General features: G+C 36.8%; 1 protein-coding gene across 1 annotated transcript in view; it reads right to left on the minus strand.

Moving 5' to 3' along the window:
- Positions 1–19,110, minus strand: part of CEP97 (centrosomal protein 97) — a 30,201-nt gene extending 11,091 nt beyond the window's left edge. Inside the window, exons 1-10 of the mRNA XM_011386746.2 lie at positions 18,760–19,110; positions 15,884–16,026; positions 15,109–15,267; positions 14,061–14,162; positions 12,585–12,698; positions 11,855–12,021; positions 6,941–7,105; positions 6,192–6,325; positions 4,781–5,555; positions 1,262–1,337 (exon numbers count right to left, since the gene is read on the minus strand). Of these exons, the coding sequence (XP_011385048.1) occupies positions 1,262–1,337; positions 4,781–5,555; positions 6,192–6,325; positions 6,941–7,105; positions 11,855–12,021; positions 12,585–12,698; positions 14,061–14,162; positions 15,109–15,267; positions 15,884–16,026; positions 18,760–18,802 (1,878 nt within the window). The 5' untranslated portion in view covers positions 18,803–19,110. The remainder of the gene's footprint in view (positions 1–1,261; positions 1,338–4,780; positions 5,556–6,191; positions 6,326–6,940; positions 7,106–11,854; positions 12,022–12,584; positions 12,699–14,060; positions 14,163–15,108; positions 15,268–15,883; positions 16,027–18,759) is intronic.
- Between the last annotated feature and the right edge of the window lie 2,882 nt (positions 19,111–21,992).

A 21,992-nucleotide genomic window follows, 5' to 3' on the forward strand; every position in this document is an offset into this window, starting at 1 on the left:
AGGGATTGTAAACTGACAAGGTCCTGGCAATCTGTGAAGTCAACCAAGGGTTGCCTCGCCTAATAAAAAAAGAAAAAGAAAAAAAGAGAGAAATGAATAAAGGAATGAACAATGAATGAGGCTGTTTACCTTTCCCCAGCCAAGACTAACCATTATTTCCTCAGTTTACCAATGTAATGCCTCTGGTCCTGGCAGTACTTCTTCAGGGTTAAGGTGGTAATGGTTTTGGAATTTGGAGGAGGGAACGGTACTTCCTGAAGTCTTGGGATTACTAGGTAAGGAGAGGGAGTGGAGTGCCCTCTTCCCCCATAACTAGTGAGTAGGAGATTACTAACAAAATACCATGCTGCCAGTGGGTGGAAACTTGAAAACCAATTTTCTATAAAGTTCACATTATTAAACAAAATACTCAACATTATAATACATTAATAATTTAAAAGGTAAAATCATATTACCAAAAGATTTCTCATTAAATAAGAATTTCAGCATTTAAAAAATAAAATAAAATAATATCAAGTGGAACCCTAAGTTCTGCAGTTTGCTGTTATTCACTGAACAATATTATTTTGGAGATCTTTCTATGTCAGTCCCTTATTCTTTTTAACTGTTCCATAGAATTCCATAATATTTTTATTCTATAATTTATTTAACCACTCCTCCACTATTAGCAATTATAAAACCTTAAAAATCAATTTTTTTAAATTTTGTAGGAAAATCGTATTATAACAAATCCTTTTATTAAAAATATTTCTAAGGATTTATCATCAAGTAATATTTGATGAGATTCAACAGTAAAACCAATTATCTGAACTGTCCCTAAAGTATGCTATTATTCTCTCCCAAGAAGTCATGTGTACTTTTTAGGACATGTGTATTGTAGCCATCATACACCATTATAGTCATCTTTCATGCAAATATTCCCAAAATATAAAACAAGATAAATAGCTACATAAAACTTCAAATTGGTTTTTTTATATCTACGGATTGGAAAGTGATAAAAACATCCTTCAATTTAGTCACCTTCCTTCATCTTTATACTTCTTTATCTTTCTAGTCAAAATTATGAAAATATTTTTCTTCAGATTAAATAAAATGCAACAAAGTTCACCATCCTAGTTCAGAGTTAGTGGCAAAGAACACAAACTACATCCTTAACCTTGAGAAAGGGAACTTAATATGCCTGACTACTCTATAATAATCTCAATAAATCTGGAATTTTCCTTTGTTAACATATTATGTAAATCAGCAGGAGGGGGTTTACCTGGTTCCAAAGGAATCTGACAGCCTCTTCTTGTACAAAATTTTTAATACGTTCGTCATCTCTTTCTTTTCTTAACCTACAATAATTAAAAACCCATTACTGACACAAGGAAGGGTGCTTTGACTTGCACTTCTTATTACAACTAATAAACACATGCACTGTAGAAAAATAAATAATAATCCTTTCCACTTTAGAATATCTAAACTGAAATGCTGATGAAAATCATATGATCTTTAGTTTTAAACAATGACTCAACAAAGAAGCCAAATGAGATGTGACTGAAATTCAGATTATATTGGTTCTACAAAGTATTGCCAGTGATGATGAAAAATACAATATTAAATGGCTCTTTATCTGGCCTCAATTTCCCAGCCAAACACATCAAAGGGGCAGAAGCTGCAGAAAGGAATGGTTACTCAAAGTCTCCAAAACAATTAAAATTAGGATCACAGCTAGACACTCTCTTCTAAGGCACTAGTAGAACTGATCTCATTAAACTTCAGCCCATTTGCACCAGTCCCTGACATACTCCTTGATATCAACAGACTCCTATGCATACATACATGTATGGCTCCCTTAGTTGTCCATTATCTCCCAAGCTGTCACCACCATTTTGTTCTGAACCTGTGATCCAATTCCCCACTTTCTCTAGGCCCCCAAGCCCTTCTCCTGTGCCATCTGGGACTCCTGAATTGTAATCAGCAAACGCCCTTATGTATTCAACAACTAATGTGAACTTTTCCTTGCTCAAATCAGACTTACAGTAGCCCTCTCAAGTAGAAACTATTTTTTCACTCATCCACTATTTCTGCAGATCTCAACATTCACATGGTTGCTCTATCCAAAAATCCACCGTACACCACTTATTCTCACTATCTCACTCTAAACCCAGTCATTTTGACTATGCCATTTTCAAAAATGATTTCAAGTACCCACATAAACCACTACTTCCTATGCTCCCAGTGCACCTGCTCTTGTACCCCAATGCAATTATCTAGACATCCCATTTTCATCTAGACCTCCAAACTAATGATCCTTTCCTCCTGTCTTTCCCTTTTACCTCATTTAAATTCCAAGATCCATCATTATGATCATCCTCTCCCAAATATCTTCAACTCCCTTGCCCTCCTTCCCTCTATCCCCTACCATATTCACCTAGAAAAAACTCATTCCAAATTAACCATGCCCAAATCCAAACAGAACAGCTGGGAAATACTGATGAAAATCATATGACCTGACCTACTATTTCACACTTTAAATTTTCCTCACACTGTCCAGCAATCTTCCCCCATTCCCTTATATGTTCACTTTTAAGATGAATATCTCACACCTCGCATCTCTCTCCTTTAACCTCCCTCATGTATAAAATGTCACCATTTGAAAATGAGAGGGGTGAGGATAAGAGTGAGGGAGGTTAAAGGAAAAGCATCCATCAGACAGGACTTCCACCCACCACCATCAAACCTATCACCTTACCTGCTTCTGCTCCTACCTCAGGTCACTCCCTCTACTGGTAAACTGGATCCCTTCTTCTCTTACATTCTCAAGAACTTCAATTTTGCACTTTTCTTTCCTCTGCACCATCAGTTTTTCCCTCTTTATTGAATCATGACCATCAACAAAAAAATATGCTCTATATCTCCCATCTTTAAAAAAGAATATTCCTTAAGTCCAGATTCTCCTCCAGCAACCACCTACTCTCTTTTCTTCCTCACAGCAATACATCCCAAAATACCTGGCTACACTAGCTCTTCACCTCTCATTCACTATTCAACTCATTCCAAACTACCTTCATCCCACTACACCACTGAAGGTGCTCTTAGTAAGATCACTGGGCAGGAAAGTGTTAACTCGGCAGGATTGGGGTGTTCAAACCCTACCTATTCCAAAGATAGAATGGGCCTTGAACGGCTCCTGGGAAATAACTACTAAGCCCTTGGAATATCCAGCCTGATAAGAGCATCCGTATATGTGCGGCCTTGGGCCAAACCATGAGTTTATGCTTAACAATGTGCTTTCTGATGAATGTTTTGTTCACCTGGGGCCTTGGGTCACACTGTATCAGTATGACCTCAGGTGGGGACTGAAGTCTGAGTTGTTAAGGTCAGTCACACAAGTACTAAATGCCTATGTGAGTGACTTCCAATAAACGCCCTGGATGTTTAGCCTCCAGTGAACTTCTCTGGTTGGCAATACTTCACACGTTGTCATACATTGTTGCTGGGAGAATCAATCCCTATCTGTACAATTCCACCATGAAAGGACAACTAGAAGCTTGTGCCTGGTCTACTCTGCACTCTGCCCCATGTGCCTTTTTCTATGCTGATTTTAATGTGTACCCTTTCACTACAATAATCCATAATCATAAACAGAATAGTTTTATGAGTCCTTTTAGCAAATCCTGCATCCTTTTAGCAAATCATCAAAGCTGAGGAGAGTCTTAGGGGCCCCCAACATAGCCACCGATAACCCCCAGCTTCTAAATCTAACGTATAGTTTTCTGTCCTCCCTACAGCACCTCTCTTCTCTCTGGAAATATTTCCCTGTTGGAGCTGGGACACACTCTCCTAGTTTTCCTACCACTCTAGCTATCCCTTCTCAGTCTCTTTTACTGCCTCCTCCTCTTTCACCTGATAAAATAGTAATAAATAGTGCTAGTTGCAATACTAGTACTCAAAATAAACTTACAAAGTACTAATTTTCCTGGATTGGCAGTCAGTAAGTCATGCAAGTCATGGAATTAAGAAATAATTCCTACCATTGCCCTAGAATTTTAGCCTTTTTTTAAATTAAATTTATTGGGCTAACATTAGTTAATAATATTATATAAGTGTCAGGTGTACAATTCCATAATACTTCATCCGTATATTGCATTGTGTGCTCACCACCCAAAGTCTAGTCTCCTTCCATCACCATACATTTGGCTCCCTTCACTCTCTTCATCCTCCCCTCCCGCCCCATCTCCTCTGGTAACAACTCATATGTTCTCTGTGTCTATATGTTTTGTTTGATTGTTGCTTTCTGTTTTATATCCCATGAGCGAAATGATATGGCTTTTGTCCTTTTCCATCTGACTTATTTCATTTAGCATAATATTCTCAAGATAATCCCATGTTGTTGCAAATGGAAATATTTCATCTTTTTTTATGGAATTTTAGCTCCTTTTAAATCTGTACTTTAATTCTTACATCACCTACTGGGTCCTATGTAAACCTCATCTTCTCATTTTTTATATTTATTCAGTTTTTCTATATTTTCTGTACCTTTCTAAGTTTATGGATGCCTATAAGGCACATATTCATTCACCATTTATTGCTATACTGTATCTATGTAGCAACTGCTGTGTTAGATAGAGATGGAGATGCACATGACAGCCTCTGCCCTCAAAATGCTTTTGGTCCATTGCAGAAGACAAGCAAACCAAGAATGGCAACATGGTATGAAAAGTGTCCTGGCGACCACAGCAATGACTCAGTGTTCTGACACCCCCAAACCAACAAAACAGGACTTCTGACTCACCTCCTTACTTCATCAGTTAGGCAGACAATGTGCTCCTGCATTCTGCGCAGCCGAATTTCATAACGCACATCTTTAGCTTGAGGATTGTAGTTCCTGACACAAAAGCCCCGCCAACAGGCCTGAAGTTTGGTGGCTGCTTCATTCAGTTTCTGGGGGACAATTTTATCTTGTCCCAAAGGAACAGATTTCTGGGTTAAAACTCTGCAAGGGAGTTTCTCTGAAGCTGTCTGAGACATGGTTTCTTCACTGTCTGGCTGTATGTGGAAGACATTGTGTCCAACTGACTCAGGAAAAGAGGTAAGACTGTGGGTGTCCCCTTTCAAGACAGCATTGGTTACTGTCAGCTCAGGACAAGGTAATAGCCCATCTTTCTCATTTACCTCTGTACTGACTGCACTTTTCATCATTTGAACAGAATACTCATTTGCAGCCCAAAAAGCTTTTTCTTCTTCCTTATCCAAGTCCCGGTTCTCCTGTTCTTTCACAGATTCATTTGCATCACCATCATCTTCTAGGCCTAAGTTAATGCCTTGTAGCCTCAGCTCAACTGTAGGTGATACTGGGGAGAGTCCTGATGCAACTGGCATGAAAGTAGACTCTGAAGAGAGAAGACTACAGTTTAACTTGTCTTCATCTGTCTGTATGTCTTCCAGGTGCAGGTCATTTCGAGAATATCTTGTAGTGTGTACAGAGGCCGGAAAGTTATTCTTAACAGCATATAACTGATCATCATTACTGCTTATCCCAACCCAAGAATTGACTTGGATGACAGGTTCTAGAAGAATCAACAGAGTATCATTTAAACCACTAAATATCTAAAGAAATTATTTTTTTAATTTCAGCTTTAATGATATAATTAACATATAAATTTGGAAGATATTTAAAGCATATATTGTGGTGATCTGATATATGGACACATGGTGAAAGGATTCCTGACATCTAGTGAATTAATACATCCATCACCTCACATATTTATCTTTATCTTTTCTTTTTTTTGTGTGTGAGTAAAGAGATATTTTTTAGTTACATCTTTTTAATGAAATCTAATCCCTCAAATAAAATGCAATAAAATGTCTTCAGTGATTTCTTCAATACACCTAAAACATCAAACCAAATATTTTTGAGAAAATAAAGTTTTGCAATAATCATAAGAATAATTAAAGCATCAGGTCAACACAGAAATTAGCAGTCCTCTGAATTTTAAAAAAATTGAAATATAATAGTTAAAATATACATACACACACATATACAGGTGGGGTGTGTGTGTGTGTGTGTGTGTGTGTGTGTTCCAAAGGATCACTGAAGTTAACAAACTAGTAAAAATTATGAAAATATGCACTTTTTTGTTTTATGATACCCAAAAGATCAAACAACATGGAGAAAAAGGGTCAGAGATCAATTAATTTCTTACCACTTTCCTGGCTTATCTGGCAATCTTGAACAGGGCTTGAATGCTCAGGTACAAGGGATGCCCTTGTTTCAACAGGAGGAAGAGAAGACAACTCTTCATTTTGACTTTGGTTCATCAACTGCCTCTGGTGAAACCTAAAAATTAGTAATATCTGATGTGATGTAATACAAACCAAAAAAAGAAGGCTTTTCTGCTTCTTAGGTTACATTGTCAGAAAAGCAGAAGTATATAAGTTTTCAAAGTAGGTAACTTTTAATCACCACCAAATTGCAAAGCCTCATTTGAATGTACTGTATAGAAAAGGTTAAGAAACTTATTTTAAAATCACATAGACACCCTCAAACGTATACACTTTTACATTCAAAGGCAAGATCTCTGATAAAAGAAGTGACTACTAAATGCTCCTAGCTATACTTTTTAATATATAGCTACACTTCTTAATGTTAGTATTTAAAAACTCATATAAAACATCTACATTAAAAGGACAAATACTTTTTTTTAAATACTTTTTTTAAAATTCCATTCTCCCATACTACTTAGCTTTCCCCACTGAAGAAATGATTAGCAATGCAGTTGCTGTGGACCTAACTGGACTGCACTGCATGGTTAAGTTCCCCTTCAGGGACTGCTGCAGTGACAAGGGGTCAAATGCCCAAAAATGTAGGATATAGCTCTTGCCTCAGTCCTATTAACCCCACAAGAAAGACTCAGAAGTATTTTCATCCACTGTTATAAACAAATGGGCTTACTTCTGCTTGCTCAGAATCTTCTCTAGTTTGGCATCCTCTGCAGTTTGAAGACCCAGTTTAGAAGTAAGAGGACAAACTGTAGCAAGATACTGGACAAGCTGGATGTGCTGACCAGGCCGATATGCTCTCCCTTTGCCTTGACTATAGAGCCATTCTGCTTTCAAACTAGAATTGGGGGACATAAAAAAGAGGAGATGGAAACAGGTAGAGAAGATATATTTCTAAACAACAATGATCTCTCTTTTTAATTTACCTTTATAGCATCATTGGATAATTTTCAAAAATAAAATTCAAGTTTTTAAAAATCTATCTTTCTGATTCACTACCCTTACTCTTTTAATGTTTTAAAGATTTTTTTTCTTATTTAGGGGCACACTTCCACAGAGTTGCACTAAGGGTTCCAAATATTTTAAAATTATTTTCAAAGAAGCAATGAGTATTCCCTCCATTTGTTATCAAAATAAATTACCTAAATACATCACAGGTCTCATCACAATATTGTAGTTATTTCTTTAGGAGTTGTTATCTTTTAGAGATATATACTGAAATATTCACAGATGAAATTATATGTAGTCTGAGATTTGCTTCAAAATAATACAAGAAAAGGGAGAGTGGGTGAAGTTATAGATGTTTAAACAAAGCCGGCCATGAGTTGAAATCTGCTGAAGCTAGATTCATGGGAGGTCATATACTTTTGCATATATGTTTGAATTTTTTTTTTTCAATTTAACACGCCATTGCTTCAATTTTACCATTCTTAAATCTGCGCCTCACCTTGAAGTTGAGGTTGAATCATTTTAGTAATACTTTGTTTTTATACCATTAACTAAGAACTGCATATAGTCTGAAAATCACTTCCAATCCACAACATTTTCCTGGACCTTCATATTAAAGTATCTATCTACATCATACAAACTGTACAGTCCAAAATTGTCAAGCCACCCGAAGTGTATTATAGGCTGAAAAGAAAATGGTCCTTTTGATAACTGATTAAAGCATGCAAAAGAGTCATGGTGCAATAAAATATAACAAGTTTAGTTTGTGATTTGCCACTGTCACAAGAAAGGAAAAACTGTTTTTCTAACAATGAGATACAAGGTATGCCAAGCTGATTAACCAAAGTCATATAATTCCAATATTAGTCTAACAATAAAAAATTTTATTCTATTTAATAAAAATAATAGCATTTCTTCCATGGATACATTCCTGTGAAATAAAGATCATTCAAATCTTCATGAAATCTGTTCTAAGATTCCATAAGTTCTCTGACCAAGCAAATGGCTTGTTGAAAAATTCTCTTCCGCCAAAAAAGGTCCACAGTAAAAGACAATCACCAACTTTAATATAGCCAGCAAGCAACATTTCCACGTTAAAAATCGTTTGTAGTTTGGGAGGAAGAAGTGAAGTAAGAAGACATAGAAGGCTCGGGCTTGAGTATTCCACAATTTAAGTGTGTGAGGAAAACTACAAACTGTGGAGCATCAACTACTATAAGATGTTTTTCTGCCTTTGCTTTATACTCATTAAAAACATATCATTACACAGGTTTATTAATCCATAAAACAGTTTATTAGGTAAGAAAAAAAAAACACCTCGCTGCCAATTCAAAGAAAAACAAAATTAAAATTCATTTAGCTCTAACATTTATTTCAAATCACTAGAATGATCCTCCCCTTGAAATTGAATGAACAGACTACATAATATAATAGAATTAACAACTACTAAGAAATAAAATTTAAAACAATCCGCTCTTTCTCCTAAAAATAAGAGGGGGGTGGAGTATTAGATGAAGTGATATCTGGTATTTGCTTTTAAAATACTCTAGCAAATAAGTGTGGGATAGATGAAACAAGATTGGCAAAATGTTGATAATTTTTGAAGCTGCATGGTAGGTATTTTGGTGCTCATTTGTTACTCTACTTCTGTATATATTTTTAATGTCCTTTCAAAAAAGAAACATTTCCAAAGTTCTGCTCCATAACTAAATTCTGATTCCTAACTAAGCAACAGAGGTGTAGTTTGGTCCTGTAGGTAGTAAAGCAGAGATCAAAACAAATTCAGAAAGAACTCCAAATACTGAAGTGCTACTCAGAAGTGCTGGTCTTTCCACAGATGTGCTTCTAAGAAGGTACTCCACCAAAGCACCATGGGGGTGGGTGACTGCTCAAGTTGTTCTTTTCTATGACACACACACTCAAGATCTGGCTACCTGAAGTCAAAGAACCCAGGATACTTTCATAGGGAGAAAAACTTTAACCCGAGCATTCTTAGCAAATAAGTTAGGCTGGATAGATACAAAAACTGGAAATTCTTTCTTGTCTTTCAGAGCAATTCCCAAGGCCAATCAGGAAATGTTTTGAACACTGCTCAGACTACCTATCAATTTTTAAGAAAACAGCTCTCCCTTAGAATTATTCCTCCCTCCTGAATAGAATACTTTGAGTTGTTTTAAAACCTGGGAACACTGTTTAGACTACAGAGTTGTCTCAGACATCAACTGCAGCAGCATTTCTCTCACTAGTATAGCATCAACAACAACCTAGGTCCCTTAGTTTGAATATAACTATTTACCCATTCTTTTGTGGACTGACATTTGGGTTGTTTCCCAAATGTTCCAAATAGCTCCCAAATGTTTGGAGCTATTATGAATAAGGCTACTATGAACAAAATTGTACATGTCTTTTGTAGACATGAGCACCCATTTCTGTAGAGATATACCAGAAGTTAAATTGCTAGATCATACAGTATTTATTTGTATGCTTAGTTTCAGTAAATATCGCCAGTTTTTCAAAGTGGTTATACCGTTTATACTCCTAAACAATGTATGAGAGTTCCAACTGCTCCATATACTCACCAAAACTTAGTATTATCTGTACTCTGGTGGGAGATGGTTGATTTAAAGACTCAAAATAACCAGGAAAAAAATAATCTTTTCGAATTATCGAAAAGTCAATACAGTGGTTATCCCTAGTGAGGAGGGAAGTTTGATAGGAATGAGGCAAAGGAGATCTCTGGAGTGCTGATTATGTTCTATTCTTATTCTCAGTGGTGACTATATTGATATTTTTAAATATTTTTTAACTATACCTGAATTATATGAAAGTGTGCAAATTTTAAAACCTGGGGGAGAAAAGAATCTGAGAAAGGGTTGTTATTGTGTTACCCTCCTACTTCTTCCTTCCTCCCAGACTTTAGCATAGGACACCCCACAGAAGGGGAGGCTACCCCAAATGAAAGCCCACTGTTCCCTTCTGAAGTCCATGAAATTAAACATTTGTAAAACATTATAGAGAAAATTCAAAGAAAATACAAGTTCACTTTAAAGTCATTTGGATTAAAACCATTTCCACAGTGTAGAAACACAGCCTTTGCATTATTATTCATCTATTCAATAAATGTTTTGTTTTTAACACTTGCTTTAGTTTCTACAAAACTCTTCATTCCCTAGTCCCTACCCTTAATAATGACAATTATCATTTATTAAGTGCCTAGTATATGATCAGTATTATACTATATACATTATCCTTAACTCTCACAGCATCCTTAAAAGCCAGGTAGTATTACTCACCTTTTACAGAGAAAACTAAGGCTCAGAGAAGCCAAGGAACTTGCCTAGGCCACACAGCTAATGGGTAGCAGGGAAAGATGTGAAGCCTTCTCTTGTTTCTCCTGACTAGGTTTCATCTCTCTTCTCAGGTCTTTCTTTATACCAAACACTTATCTCTGCCCATCTCACCATGCTGCCTCCCATATATGAAAATGTTGCCAGTCCTACTCCCATAAAAAATCCAAGAACATATTTCTCTTAAAGAAAGATCCAGAGAAGATAATCCAAGCAAATTCATATTCTAGCTTTAGAACTATCGTCAGTTTGAAACAAAATAAGGTTTCTGGATACACAGCAACACCTACTGCAAGAAAAAGTAAAAGCCAAACTTTTTGTTGGCAAACTAAACTTGATATATTGTCCCCCACCCTATACCAGCACCATTATGTAGCTCCTGGTTACTGTTCCTTACTGCTCCATGCCCTATTCAGCAACTAAATGAAAGAGCAGGGAGAAGGAAGAAAAAACCATGTCAGTAATCTACCATTCATTCTCTCATCAGGAAACTCCTCAAGTGACTACTACCAGTCTCTAGTACAAAGGACAAAAACAGTGAGGAAGAATGCATATGTTGAGTCCATGAACGCATGTATGTATGCATTGGGAGGAAGAAATGAAATGAGGCATAGAGATGAGAGCAAATTCATCTCATTTCTCTCTTGTCCACATCCTAGTTCCTAACCTCCCCTGCAGCTGTGATACCAGTGATCGTGTGCCAGTGTCCGGAAGACCCCATCATGCAGGGGGTCTCAATTTCAAGCTGCAAAAACCATCAATGATCTAGAGATGGGGTGTCCCCACTTCTGCTGCTTCACATGTAGGAAAAGGGGAGGACCAATCAGCATGTCTCCTATCAGCTCCAAATTAGAACTCTGTATGCATTTTCCCATAGTCATTGATATAAAGGGTAGTTGGGTCTTAAGACTCCCCTTACAAATAAGATGAGTTACAAGCTTTTGTAGGATTGATCTAAGACCCAATATAGCATCTACAATATAGTTTCTATATAGAAATGCTCCAAGCCCCAAAGAACCAATTAACATAGAGCTTTAGAAATCAAATTGTTGTATGTTGGACACTAAGATACACTCACTAGCCTCAGCCTCTGGGGATGATACTTCTTATCCTTTTTTAAAAAAGACAGAAAATCCTAAATGAGCAGCATGTAGTCTATTATAGGATTGTACTAACAGTCTTAGTTTCTAAACGCATGTTTTAAGAAATATTCAGTTTAACCTGTAGTAAGTTAGAAATGGTCTTTGCAGTAACTTCCATGATAAATGTGATGTTAAAGAAGCGATGTTCACCTTTCCTTCTGAGAAATCACGTATCCATCTAGGACTCTGAGGTTTAAGCACCAGCTGACGATGTACGGCCGATAGTCAAACCCTGGAATGGAAGGTGTTGCCATCACACAAGGATTGTTCATGATCGACAACTGTTCCAATTCAGTTAAGGATGCCAAAAAAGAAATCTGGAACAAAGGATATCTTTGTTGAACAAACTGGACTGTTCAGTGTCAAGCACAGGGCTTCCGTTGATTACACATCTTTGGCAATTTGAGAATGTAACAATTTCCCTCTTGTTCTGAAAAGCAACAAGTAACACTCATATTTATCCACTGACTTCTAAAATTCCTACCATATGGCCACCTGTCCTTGCTGCAGAGTCCCTTAGAAAGCATCAGCACTGCTTCCTAGCAGAGAGAACCCTATTTTGGAAACATAATATCAGTCAGAGAAAGGTGCACAGCATGCCTTATTAACCCCTTTAATGTAGATGTCCCTCAACCATCAATCTTACTTCCAAATGGAATAATTACAGCATTACATATGAAATAAGCCTTAATGACCCACTGACATTAAGAAAAAAAAGAAAAAGAAAAACAATGCTCTAGACCTAAATTTTTCATCTTGATGGCAGTTTCTTCCAAGATAGTCACAGTCTAAAAGTAGCTCACGACTTGCTCCTGTGTTTTTCCTCCTTTCTCATAACTTTCCAGCTTCCTGGATCCCACAGATTACCCTCAAATTTTACCTCATTTAAGTCCCGAATTTCATTTTCTGCCAAAGAAAGTATAGCAAGACTTCTGGGTAGATAAGCAGGTGCCATTCTAAGAGAGGTGATGATGTTTCCATGTAAAAGTAGGGTCTTAAAAGTAAAAACAGAATTACAAATAAGATTACAAATAAATTGGTCTATTTTGATAAAAGCAAAATGGTATGTATGAAAATAAAGGGATCTATTTTATTACACTTCTCATAGCACACAAATCAAAGACTGCTAATGCTAGAAAGGTCCTAAGTGGTCTTCTGGTCCAACTCTCTCTTTTCACGTCCACATTCTAAAGCCTAAGCTTTAAAGACTTGTCCAAGAACACATGCTTATTGCAGCAACTAGCATTTTGTAAGATTTAGTTTATTAAAACTTGAGCAATTTCCAACATACTTGTTCATTTCCTTTTAAAACATCAAAATAGAAGGAGCATTTGAGATCTTGTTCCCTGGCATATGGCTTCAATTTGGCTCAAATAAACTCTTAGAAAATTTCTCAAATAAATAAATATCAAAATAGAGGGTGAGAAAAGTGAAAAACACTCATTAAAACAATCATGTATAAAGCAAATTTTCCGAGAGAGAGAGAACTTACAACCCATAATTTCCAACTATATTCTCTTGGAAACTAAAAGCTTAAGGAAGGTAGACTGTGCTACTTGCTGATTCAAATTAAGTCAGCAACAATGAAGAATAAACCAAGAACTCTGAACACCCAGGATTGTAATAAGATAATCATATCTCCATTTCAGGGGGAAAAAATGTTCAATCATCTTTAGTTCCTTTGAATTCTCTTAGTATCTGGTTAAATCAAACAGTTTAGAATACCTGTTGCATTTTCTGCTAAAGATGTGGGGAAAGTTGAGCTAATAATACTGCTTCTAAAGCTTAATGAGTTCATCTGATGCTAATAATAGACAATGAAGTAAAAATATGGAAAATGCCTACATGTTTTTTTGAAGCTACAATTTCAACTTTTATTTGATACTATTCCCCTCCATAAAAAGTCCTATATACTATAGGGTTTTTTTTTTTAATTAAAGTTAATGTGGATAATTTAACATCTATTATTTAGTAACACCTATTACTAAAAAAACAGCAATCTTGAGTGTCAAAGACTCAAATTCAGAAATGATTACTTTCAGCCTCACCAATATGCCATGTACTATCTAATTAAAGCCGCTAGTATCTCTGGTTTGGCATGAAGGGAATTTCATCATGTTTAAAGGATGGTAAATAAATATCATCTTAACTATAATGACCAGTTTTAGTTAAAATAAATCTGTTATAGGTATCAGAAACAAGAAGTTCCATACTTACTTTCTGGTACTCTAATAGAATTTTTATCATAATGAACAAAATCTGTTCTTCATACACAGCAGGCTGATTTTAAGCCAGTCAGACCACTTTTTCTCGATATTTTAGTATAAAATTTCAGAAATGACATAGTCACGCTTACCTTCAGTGATACCAATTTAGACAGATCACCTATCTGTGGTATGTTATTGTCTGATAAATCAAGGTGCTGTAGAGCTGTGCAGCAAATGATTTGTTCCATGGCCTACCACAAGAAAATAATCATGTTAGTTCATGCACACAAAATAAAATAAAAAGAACTCTTCCCTAGTTCCTCACAGCTGATTTTTCTGCCTTCTCTCCTTATTACTGGATACACAGGAGGAGGGCTTAGCAAGACAAAGAAGAAGCAGTACTAACAGAATTCAGTAAATTGTTATGTAGCAGACTTCCACATTCATTATCTCTCTAAGAATAGTGGATCATATCATCTCAAATATTTAAAACTGAAGAAAATGACACAAGACAGTTGATATAGCATAGAATTTACAAGTTAAAAGTGGAACCAAACTGCCTGAGTTCAAATCCTGGCTCTGTAACTTCCTCTGTAACTGACCTTAGCAAGTTACTTAACTCCTCTGTACTTTAGTTTCCTCATCTATAAAATGGGCATAATGACTATACCTATTTCATAGGCTGTCATGAGATTGAATGAGTAAATACAGTTAAGGTGCTTAGAAGAGTACCCAGCATAACTTAACTGCTCAATACCAGTCAGCTATTAATATCATTTAATCCAGTCCCTTCATCTAGCATATTAAAAAATAAGACACAGAGATATTTATTAACTTACACAAAATTATAGAGCTACTAAGTGGTGGAAGCAGGACTATACCTTTTAAAACAGTATATTCTCCACTATACTATTAAAACTTACTTAAAGCTTAATGCAGCATGATATAGTCTCTCTTCTAACATTTAATTCTATTTGATCTACTTTTCTAAGTATAATATAGAACCTTTGTTCACATTTAAAAGAATATTTTTTTTTTTCAGTTTATGCTAACTAAAATTATCCCTGCGGAGTGGGAATGGGTACTTTTACTTTTTATTCTACTCATTTCTATGATGCTTGAATTTCTTTTTTATAGTGAATACTTCTGTAAATTAAAAAAAAATCTAATTATTAAAAAAAAAAGGAAACACTTCACCTTGAGATTATTTCCTGCCAAATTCAGCCACTCCAAATGTACTAGTTCCTTTAGCCCTTCCACATAACCGATGCTATTATGAGGCAAATTTAACACCCGGAGTTGGATCAATTTGGCCACACCCATCATCCGCACCAACCGATTATTAGCCACTGACAACTGTGGAAAGGAAACATATCATTATTCTTAGGAATAAAACATATATATTACTTTTACACTAGGGTGCTTAAAAAGATTTGTTTATATGACCAAACAATCCCAAATATATAAACCCAATTTGTACTTTTCACATATATTGTCTATTCTATGGAGTAACTGTCAGTTTGTTGTTGCTGTTGTTGTTATTCGTAAGCAATGGAAAATACACATTATACTGAGCAACCAGACCTCCTCCAACTACTAAAGGGAAAACATTTTTAACACAGCAACTACTTAAGACTATAAGCTCCACAATAATTGGAGTCCCTATACTGTCTCAGGCAAAATTTAGAACAGTGCCAGACACGTAAGAGGGACCCAATAGACATTTGCTGAATAAAGTTATCTTAAACAATATTTTGCCAACATAAAATGTTTCCTTTTTAACAAATGCTTTTTCTAATCTATTCTAAATAGAACACATATGTGTTCATCAAAAGTGTCATGTAAAATTTTAAAGAAACATTTACTACGTTCCAGGCCTGCAGAGTTGCTTTTTGTTGGGTTATTTTATTATTTTATTACATATAATAATAAACTGGTCCTATATAACTTTTCTGCAGATAGCAATACCTACCTGTATTAATCGTCTGCATTTCTCAAGATTTTCCAATTTAATGATCTGATTTTTATCCAGAATCAAAGTATGAATATTAGCTTCACAGGGTAAGTTTGGACTTAATTTCTGTAGCCCCTGCCCTGACCAATTAACCACTGATCCTTGAAAAGAGAAGGGAAATTGTTAGAAAACACAAATATCACAACCAAGCATAGGAATGGAATTATACTCATAAAATCTCTATACATTTAGTTAGAAAGCATTAGAGCATAACAAATATCAATATTTAAAAACTAAAGCAATCAAGTTCTAAATGAATACAGATTGAAATTCCTCAGAAATATCGAATTACATCAAGATTTGTGATATTCTTCAACGATAAAAAAAAATCCAATTAAAAAATGGACAGAAGACCTGAAACAGATACTTCTCCAAAGAGGAAATACAAATGGCTAGCAGACATATGAAAAGATGCTCAAGGTCACTAATCATCAGAGAAATGCAAATTAAAACTACAATGAGATATCACCTCACATCTGTCAGAATGGCTATCATCAATAAATCAAAAAAACAGCAAGTGTTGGCGAGGATACGGAGAAAAGAGAACCTTCATACACTGTTGGTGGGATTGCAAATTGGTACAGCCGCTATGGAAAACAGTATGGAGGTTCCTCAAATAATTTTAAATGGATATAACTTTTGACCCAGCAATTGCACTTCTGGGTATTTATCCAGAGAAAACCAAAACAATAATTCATAAAGATCTATGCACTCCAATATTCATGGCAGCACAATTTACAATAGCCAAGATATGGAAGCAACCTAAATGCCTATCAACAGACAACTGGATAAAGAAATTATGGTTCATATATACAATGGAATATTACTCAGCCATTAAAAAAATGAAATCCTACCATTTGCAATGACATGGAAGGACCTAAAGGTTATTATGCTGAATGAAATAAGTCAGAGAAAGATAAATACCATATGATTTCAATTATATGCGGTATCTAAGGAACAAAAAGAACAAACTAATCAAAAACAGACTCACAAATATAGTGGACAATTTGGTGATGGACAAAGGGGAGGAGGGTTGGGAGGCTGGGAGAATGGGGTGAAGGGTTAAAGAAGTACAAATTAGTAGTTGATAGTTGGGCACAGGGAGAGGGGGAGCATAGCAGAAGGAATGCAGTTAGTATTAATATGATGGCTAAGTGGAGGGCCAGGGGAGGGAGGGAGCAATTGGGGGGATTGTTTTATGAATATTAAGGATGTTTAACCAATGTACTGTATACTTGAAACTAATTTAAATAAATTTATTTTAAAAGGATGTGATATTCTACTTGTTTCTTGTAGTAATACTTTTGAATTTCTTGATGTAATACTTTGAAATTCTTCACATTTAAATGTGAACTATTAGTTCCACATTTTGTGCCTAAGTAATGATACTATTTTTTTAAGTGGAACTAATCTTTCAAAAGAGATCATTAACCTGCTTACAACCTACCAGTCTATCCTAAAGTGCCCAAATTATTTCGAAAAGCAAACTATAGTTCAGTTAACTTATCTACAAAATGAGAATAATACACCTAATTCATTAATGTGGGGATGAAAAAAAGAAACCATATGAACAGCACTTAGCCCCACCCTTACCACAGAACACTCAATAAAGTAATTTAGTATAATGGTCGTTCAAATCCTAGCCCCATCAGTTAACCACTGTGATATCTTGCTGTGATATCTTGATCTCTTTGGGCTCTGTAACATGGGGATAATAATAATACCTAGCTTATAATGTTGTTCTACAGAAAAAAATTAGATGTAAAAAAAAAAAAAGCACTCAGAACATCGTCTGGCTAATATAAAATGTTTTCTGTAAATGTTAACTGCTATTATTGTCAGCAAGTTGCCACGTTGGGCTGGAGAATGTAGTTTAAAAGGAGATATCAGAAGGCGGTGGGGCCAGAAAAAATGCCAATTTCAAATTTACACCAAGATTAAATTTATTGCAGGAAATTATCCTGAAGAGTTTCAACGTTTTTCTATTGTTAATGGCGTCCAGCATTTGGTGGTTCATGGGATACCCCGAGAATTTGGTGAAAATTGTGTATTGTCCCAGGAAAATGTACAGCCTTTGCACACTGCAAGGGGTCGACAGCTCTTTTTCGTTTTTCACCCCCACAACTCAAGAATGTAATGAATCCTTGATCTAAGGGGTGGAGTCAGGCCTGGACCCTCAGCCCTGCCCCGGACCCAGATGGCTGCTACCCAGCCTCAGAGCTGTAACCAAAACAAAGGAGCTTGGGTCACGCCTGGCGACTGCCGGCCGCAGAAGCACCCACGCCCCGCGCTCCGCTGGGCAGCGACCAAACCTGATCCCAGGATCCAGTCTGCAGAACCAGGAGAGGAAAACTGATGGCTCTGGATCACCCCCCAGATCTTATTACAGCCACCGGACACTTTAAGAAAGGGTTCAACGTCAGTCTAGGGAGCTGTATTTGACAGAGGGTTTCCTTAACGTTCTAGGAGCCTAAGGGAAAGGGCACACGTGAAGGAAAACGGGAGATCCTGAAACAACCTAGAAAAGTCACCGCAGTCGGAAACCCACCACCCAGGTAGCCTCAGGAGCGCGGGAGCCGGGGTACCCGGCCATGCGAAGGCCCCTGGGGGCTGTAGTCCCCCGGCCAGCCCTAGCCGCGACCCAAAGAGCTAGGCAAAGCCTGATGACTACAACTCCCAGAGGACAGTGCGACTCCGCGACGCCCACAGACCCCCATCAAAGGAACTGGTCCAGAGCTGCAGCCCTAAACCCAGGATTCTTCTCTCCACCAGGTAACTATTTAATTCAGTTCTATGGAGTAAACTTCAGGACTCAAGCGTGGGGACCGCCATACCTTCTCCGGGAGGCAAAACCGCGTCGACGCGCGCCATCGCCATACTTTCCGCTTGCTAGTAATACCAAGCAACCGTCCTCCAGCTGCTTTGTGGAGCTCGTAGTTGGGAGGAGGTGCCCGGAAACTACAGCTCCCAGAATGCATGGCATCCTCACGGCCCAATTGGCTGCCTCCGCCTATGATGAAAAACCTGGGTTAGAATCTGAGCCGCGTTGAGTTTAGGAACCCTGGTAAACTCCCTTATTTGACAGATTAGCTAACTGTTTTGTTAGAGGATCATTTCACTCCCTTTTCTAGATGTTCGCGATATTTGACGCTTACTATCGGAGTAATTATAAGATCGCTACTTAATGCAGACCGAGCTTGAGAGCTCATTGCCTGGAGTCTTTGCGGGGGTTGCCCCTTTTGACAGTTTTGAAGAAGTTGAAAGTTTTCAACTCTGCTCTAGGAATGGTTTGAGCGATCTTATTGAGATAGTCAAAATGGATACATTTATTTGGAAATTCAGTTAAAGCATGCCGGGATAGAAGCTTTTATACGGTAGTTTTAAGTGATTCTTCAGTATTTAACAGAACTTTAGAACTGGGAGTATATTTGATAAGTATGAACCTAGAATTTTTCCAGGGAATATACAAAAGAAGTTTACAATATAGTCTCCAAACTAAAGAATTACACTGCCTAACTGGAGAAGAGTTGGCTCATACTTTTGATATAACTATTACATGCTAACTAGTATGACTATAACTATGAATGTTGAAAGAAATGGAAACTGCAATCTTCAGAGAAGACATGAAAGAGGAAATAGAGCTAAAGCTTCAAAGATGTGTAAACTCTAAACAGTTCAGAAGTAGAAAATGAAAACACATTAGCACAGGCTGCAGGTGAGGGCAGGTAGTAATGAAGCTGTGCTCACAAAAAGAGAAAATAACCTGATAGTGCCACAGACTGTACGAAGGGAATTTCAAATTTCTACTACCCATAACTCCATCTCTTCTCACAACTTATGTCCTCTTTCTGAAACAGCAGTGTCCAAAAATCTTTGATAATTTCTATTTGAGAAAATCCAGTAATTCATGCTTTTAGATTTCCAGGCACTTGGTTCTGTGAGCATTCCCTCCTTTCTGTGTTCTCCTCCTAATCTCTGACTACACCTGCTTAACGTTTTTTTTCACTCTATTTCCCACTCTTTTAGTCTGAAGACAAGTTTCCTAATTCTGAAGAGAGAATTAAGATTAGGATTTTTTTTTTCTTCTAATCAAGAGACGCCTTACCTAGAAAACACAGTCTTTCTATATAGGTGTAAGAACAAAGCAAGCCTGAATACTGCCTCCTACTAAGCTTTGTTCCCTGGAATCACTGGTGAGGATTAAAGAGAGCCTCCTAGCTCAGGAAGGAAGGAAGGAAGGAAGGCAGGCAGGCAGGCAGGCAGGCAGGCAGGCAGGCAGGGAGGGAGGGAGGATTGACAGTTCTCTTCAATTTAGCAAGGTGATGACTAGGGAGGGGGATCCTGGAAGCTGACAGGATACTTGAGGAGCACAGGTTGAGAAGCAAGTTTATAGCTATATCAGAACCAGAGGTTCATCTGACCTGGAATCCTGAGGAAAGGGCCAAAGGATATCTTTTATGGGGTTAACTAAGCAGAGCCATGGCTCTTAAAGAGAGTGGCCAGATATGAGAGGTCAGATATTCCCTGGGCGTAATCACACATGCCCAAGTGAACCAGCAACCACAGAAATCACACCACAGAAATTCTTTTGTGCTTCAGATAGTACCCCTCTTACATCTAAAATCAAATTGCTACACTTAACTAAATTGTCTCATCTTGTATGTATGTTAAACCCTGCAAGCTCCAATCAATTGGGAGGATTCTACTAACCAACACTGTAAACCTCTCAACAAGTTAGCATTTTTTTGGCAGGCCCACAAGAAAGACTTTCCTTCCTATCAGCACAGTATACCTGATCTCTGCAACAGCTGATCGCCTATCGTGTTAATCCCCTCCTCAAAAACTTCTCTCTCGAAATTTAGCTTTCAAGGGCCACTAATAATCTGGCCTCACCTTACTTCTCACCATTCATTCCACTAGTTTTCACTTGATGTTTTTGAGTGAAGGATTGACATAATGAAACGTGTTTTAGAAAGGTTAAGCTGCTCACATAACAAGGATGAATTGAAAAATAAAATAGTGTCAGGAAGGAGACTATCGTAATCATGAGTGGTAACCTTTAACAGAGCAGTTTCAGGAGAGTATTATATACAAGTTTAGATAACACAAAGTTAAGAGACTAGACAAAACTTGAACAGCATTTGTGGATAGTGTAACTTATTTTGACAAAACAAAAGTTTTCTAATTAGGATGAGAGCTTACATTTGAAAGAAGTAAATAAAATATGAAGTTTTAAAATTTTAAAACTGAGAATTTATTAATATAAAGACTTTTGACACTAAAGATTTTGAAAATACCAATTTTTTTACAATAAAAAAATTTTATGTGAAGGTATGATTGCATAAAATTAAATATTTTCTTCTCTGGTTAGTATTCACTGGTGAACTCTTAATAGTCCTACTCCCTTATCTATGACCTATAACATGGAAGGAGAGACTCCCACTATGAAATATCTATTCATGAGTTACCTAGAAGCCCCATATGATCATTAACTTTCCTGATTATTATGTATTATTTTTAATAGGTGTTACATATATAGATTGTAATAAAAACCAAACAATGCAAAAGCTTATACACTGACAGTTTCATGTGTTTTGTCTTTGCACTTGTCTAGAAGAGGGGCTACAGTTCTTTCATATTATTGACGTGGTCTGGAAGTCAAAAAGAAATTTAGAATCAAAGTTAAAGAATTTCAGTAATAAAATTCTACCATATTTGGATCACAGGGAGCCTAACTATTCTGCCTTATTATTGTAAGGAGATTCTAGCTAGGCTTCTGTGCAGAAATTAGTACTGAACAAATAGGAAGCTCTCTGAGAGGGGAAAACAATACAGGTTAGGAGACCAGCGAATTACTGCCTTCACCACCCTTCTGGATGTAAACTGCTAACTCACCATTCTCCAAAAATATGAAATTTCAGGAAAATGGACAGAGGCATCAATCCTAAATACCATGCAGTGTCGGGCCAAAATAATGAATATAGAAGTTAGCCATCTCAAGATAAAATACTAACATTTTTATTTTATTTTCCCCCATATATCAGCTAACATCTGAGAAAAAGAAGAG

This window comes from Pteropus vampyrus, unplaced genomic scaffold, assembly GCF_000151845.1.
Source record: "Pteropus vampyrus isolate Shadow unplaced genomic scaffold, Pvam_2.0 Scaffold1, whole genome shotgun sequence".
In the NCBI taxonomy this organism is placed as follows: Eukaryota; Metazoa; Chordata; class Mammalia; order Chiroptera; family Pteropodidae; genus Pteropus; species Pteropus vampyrus.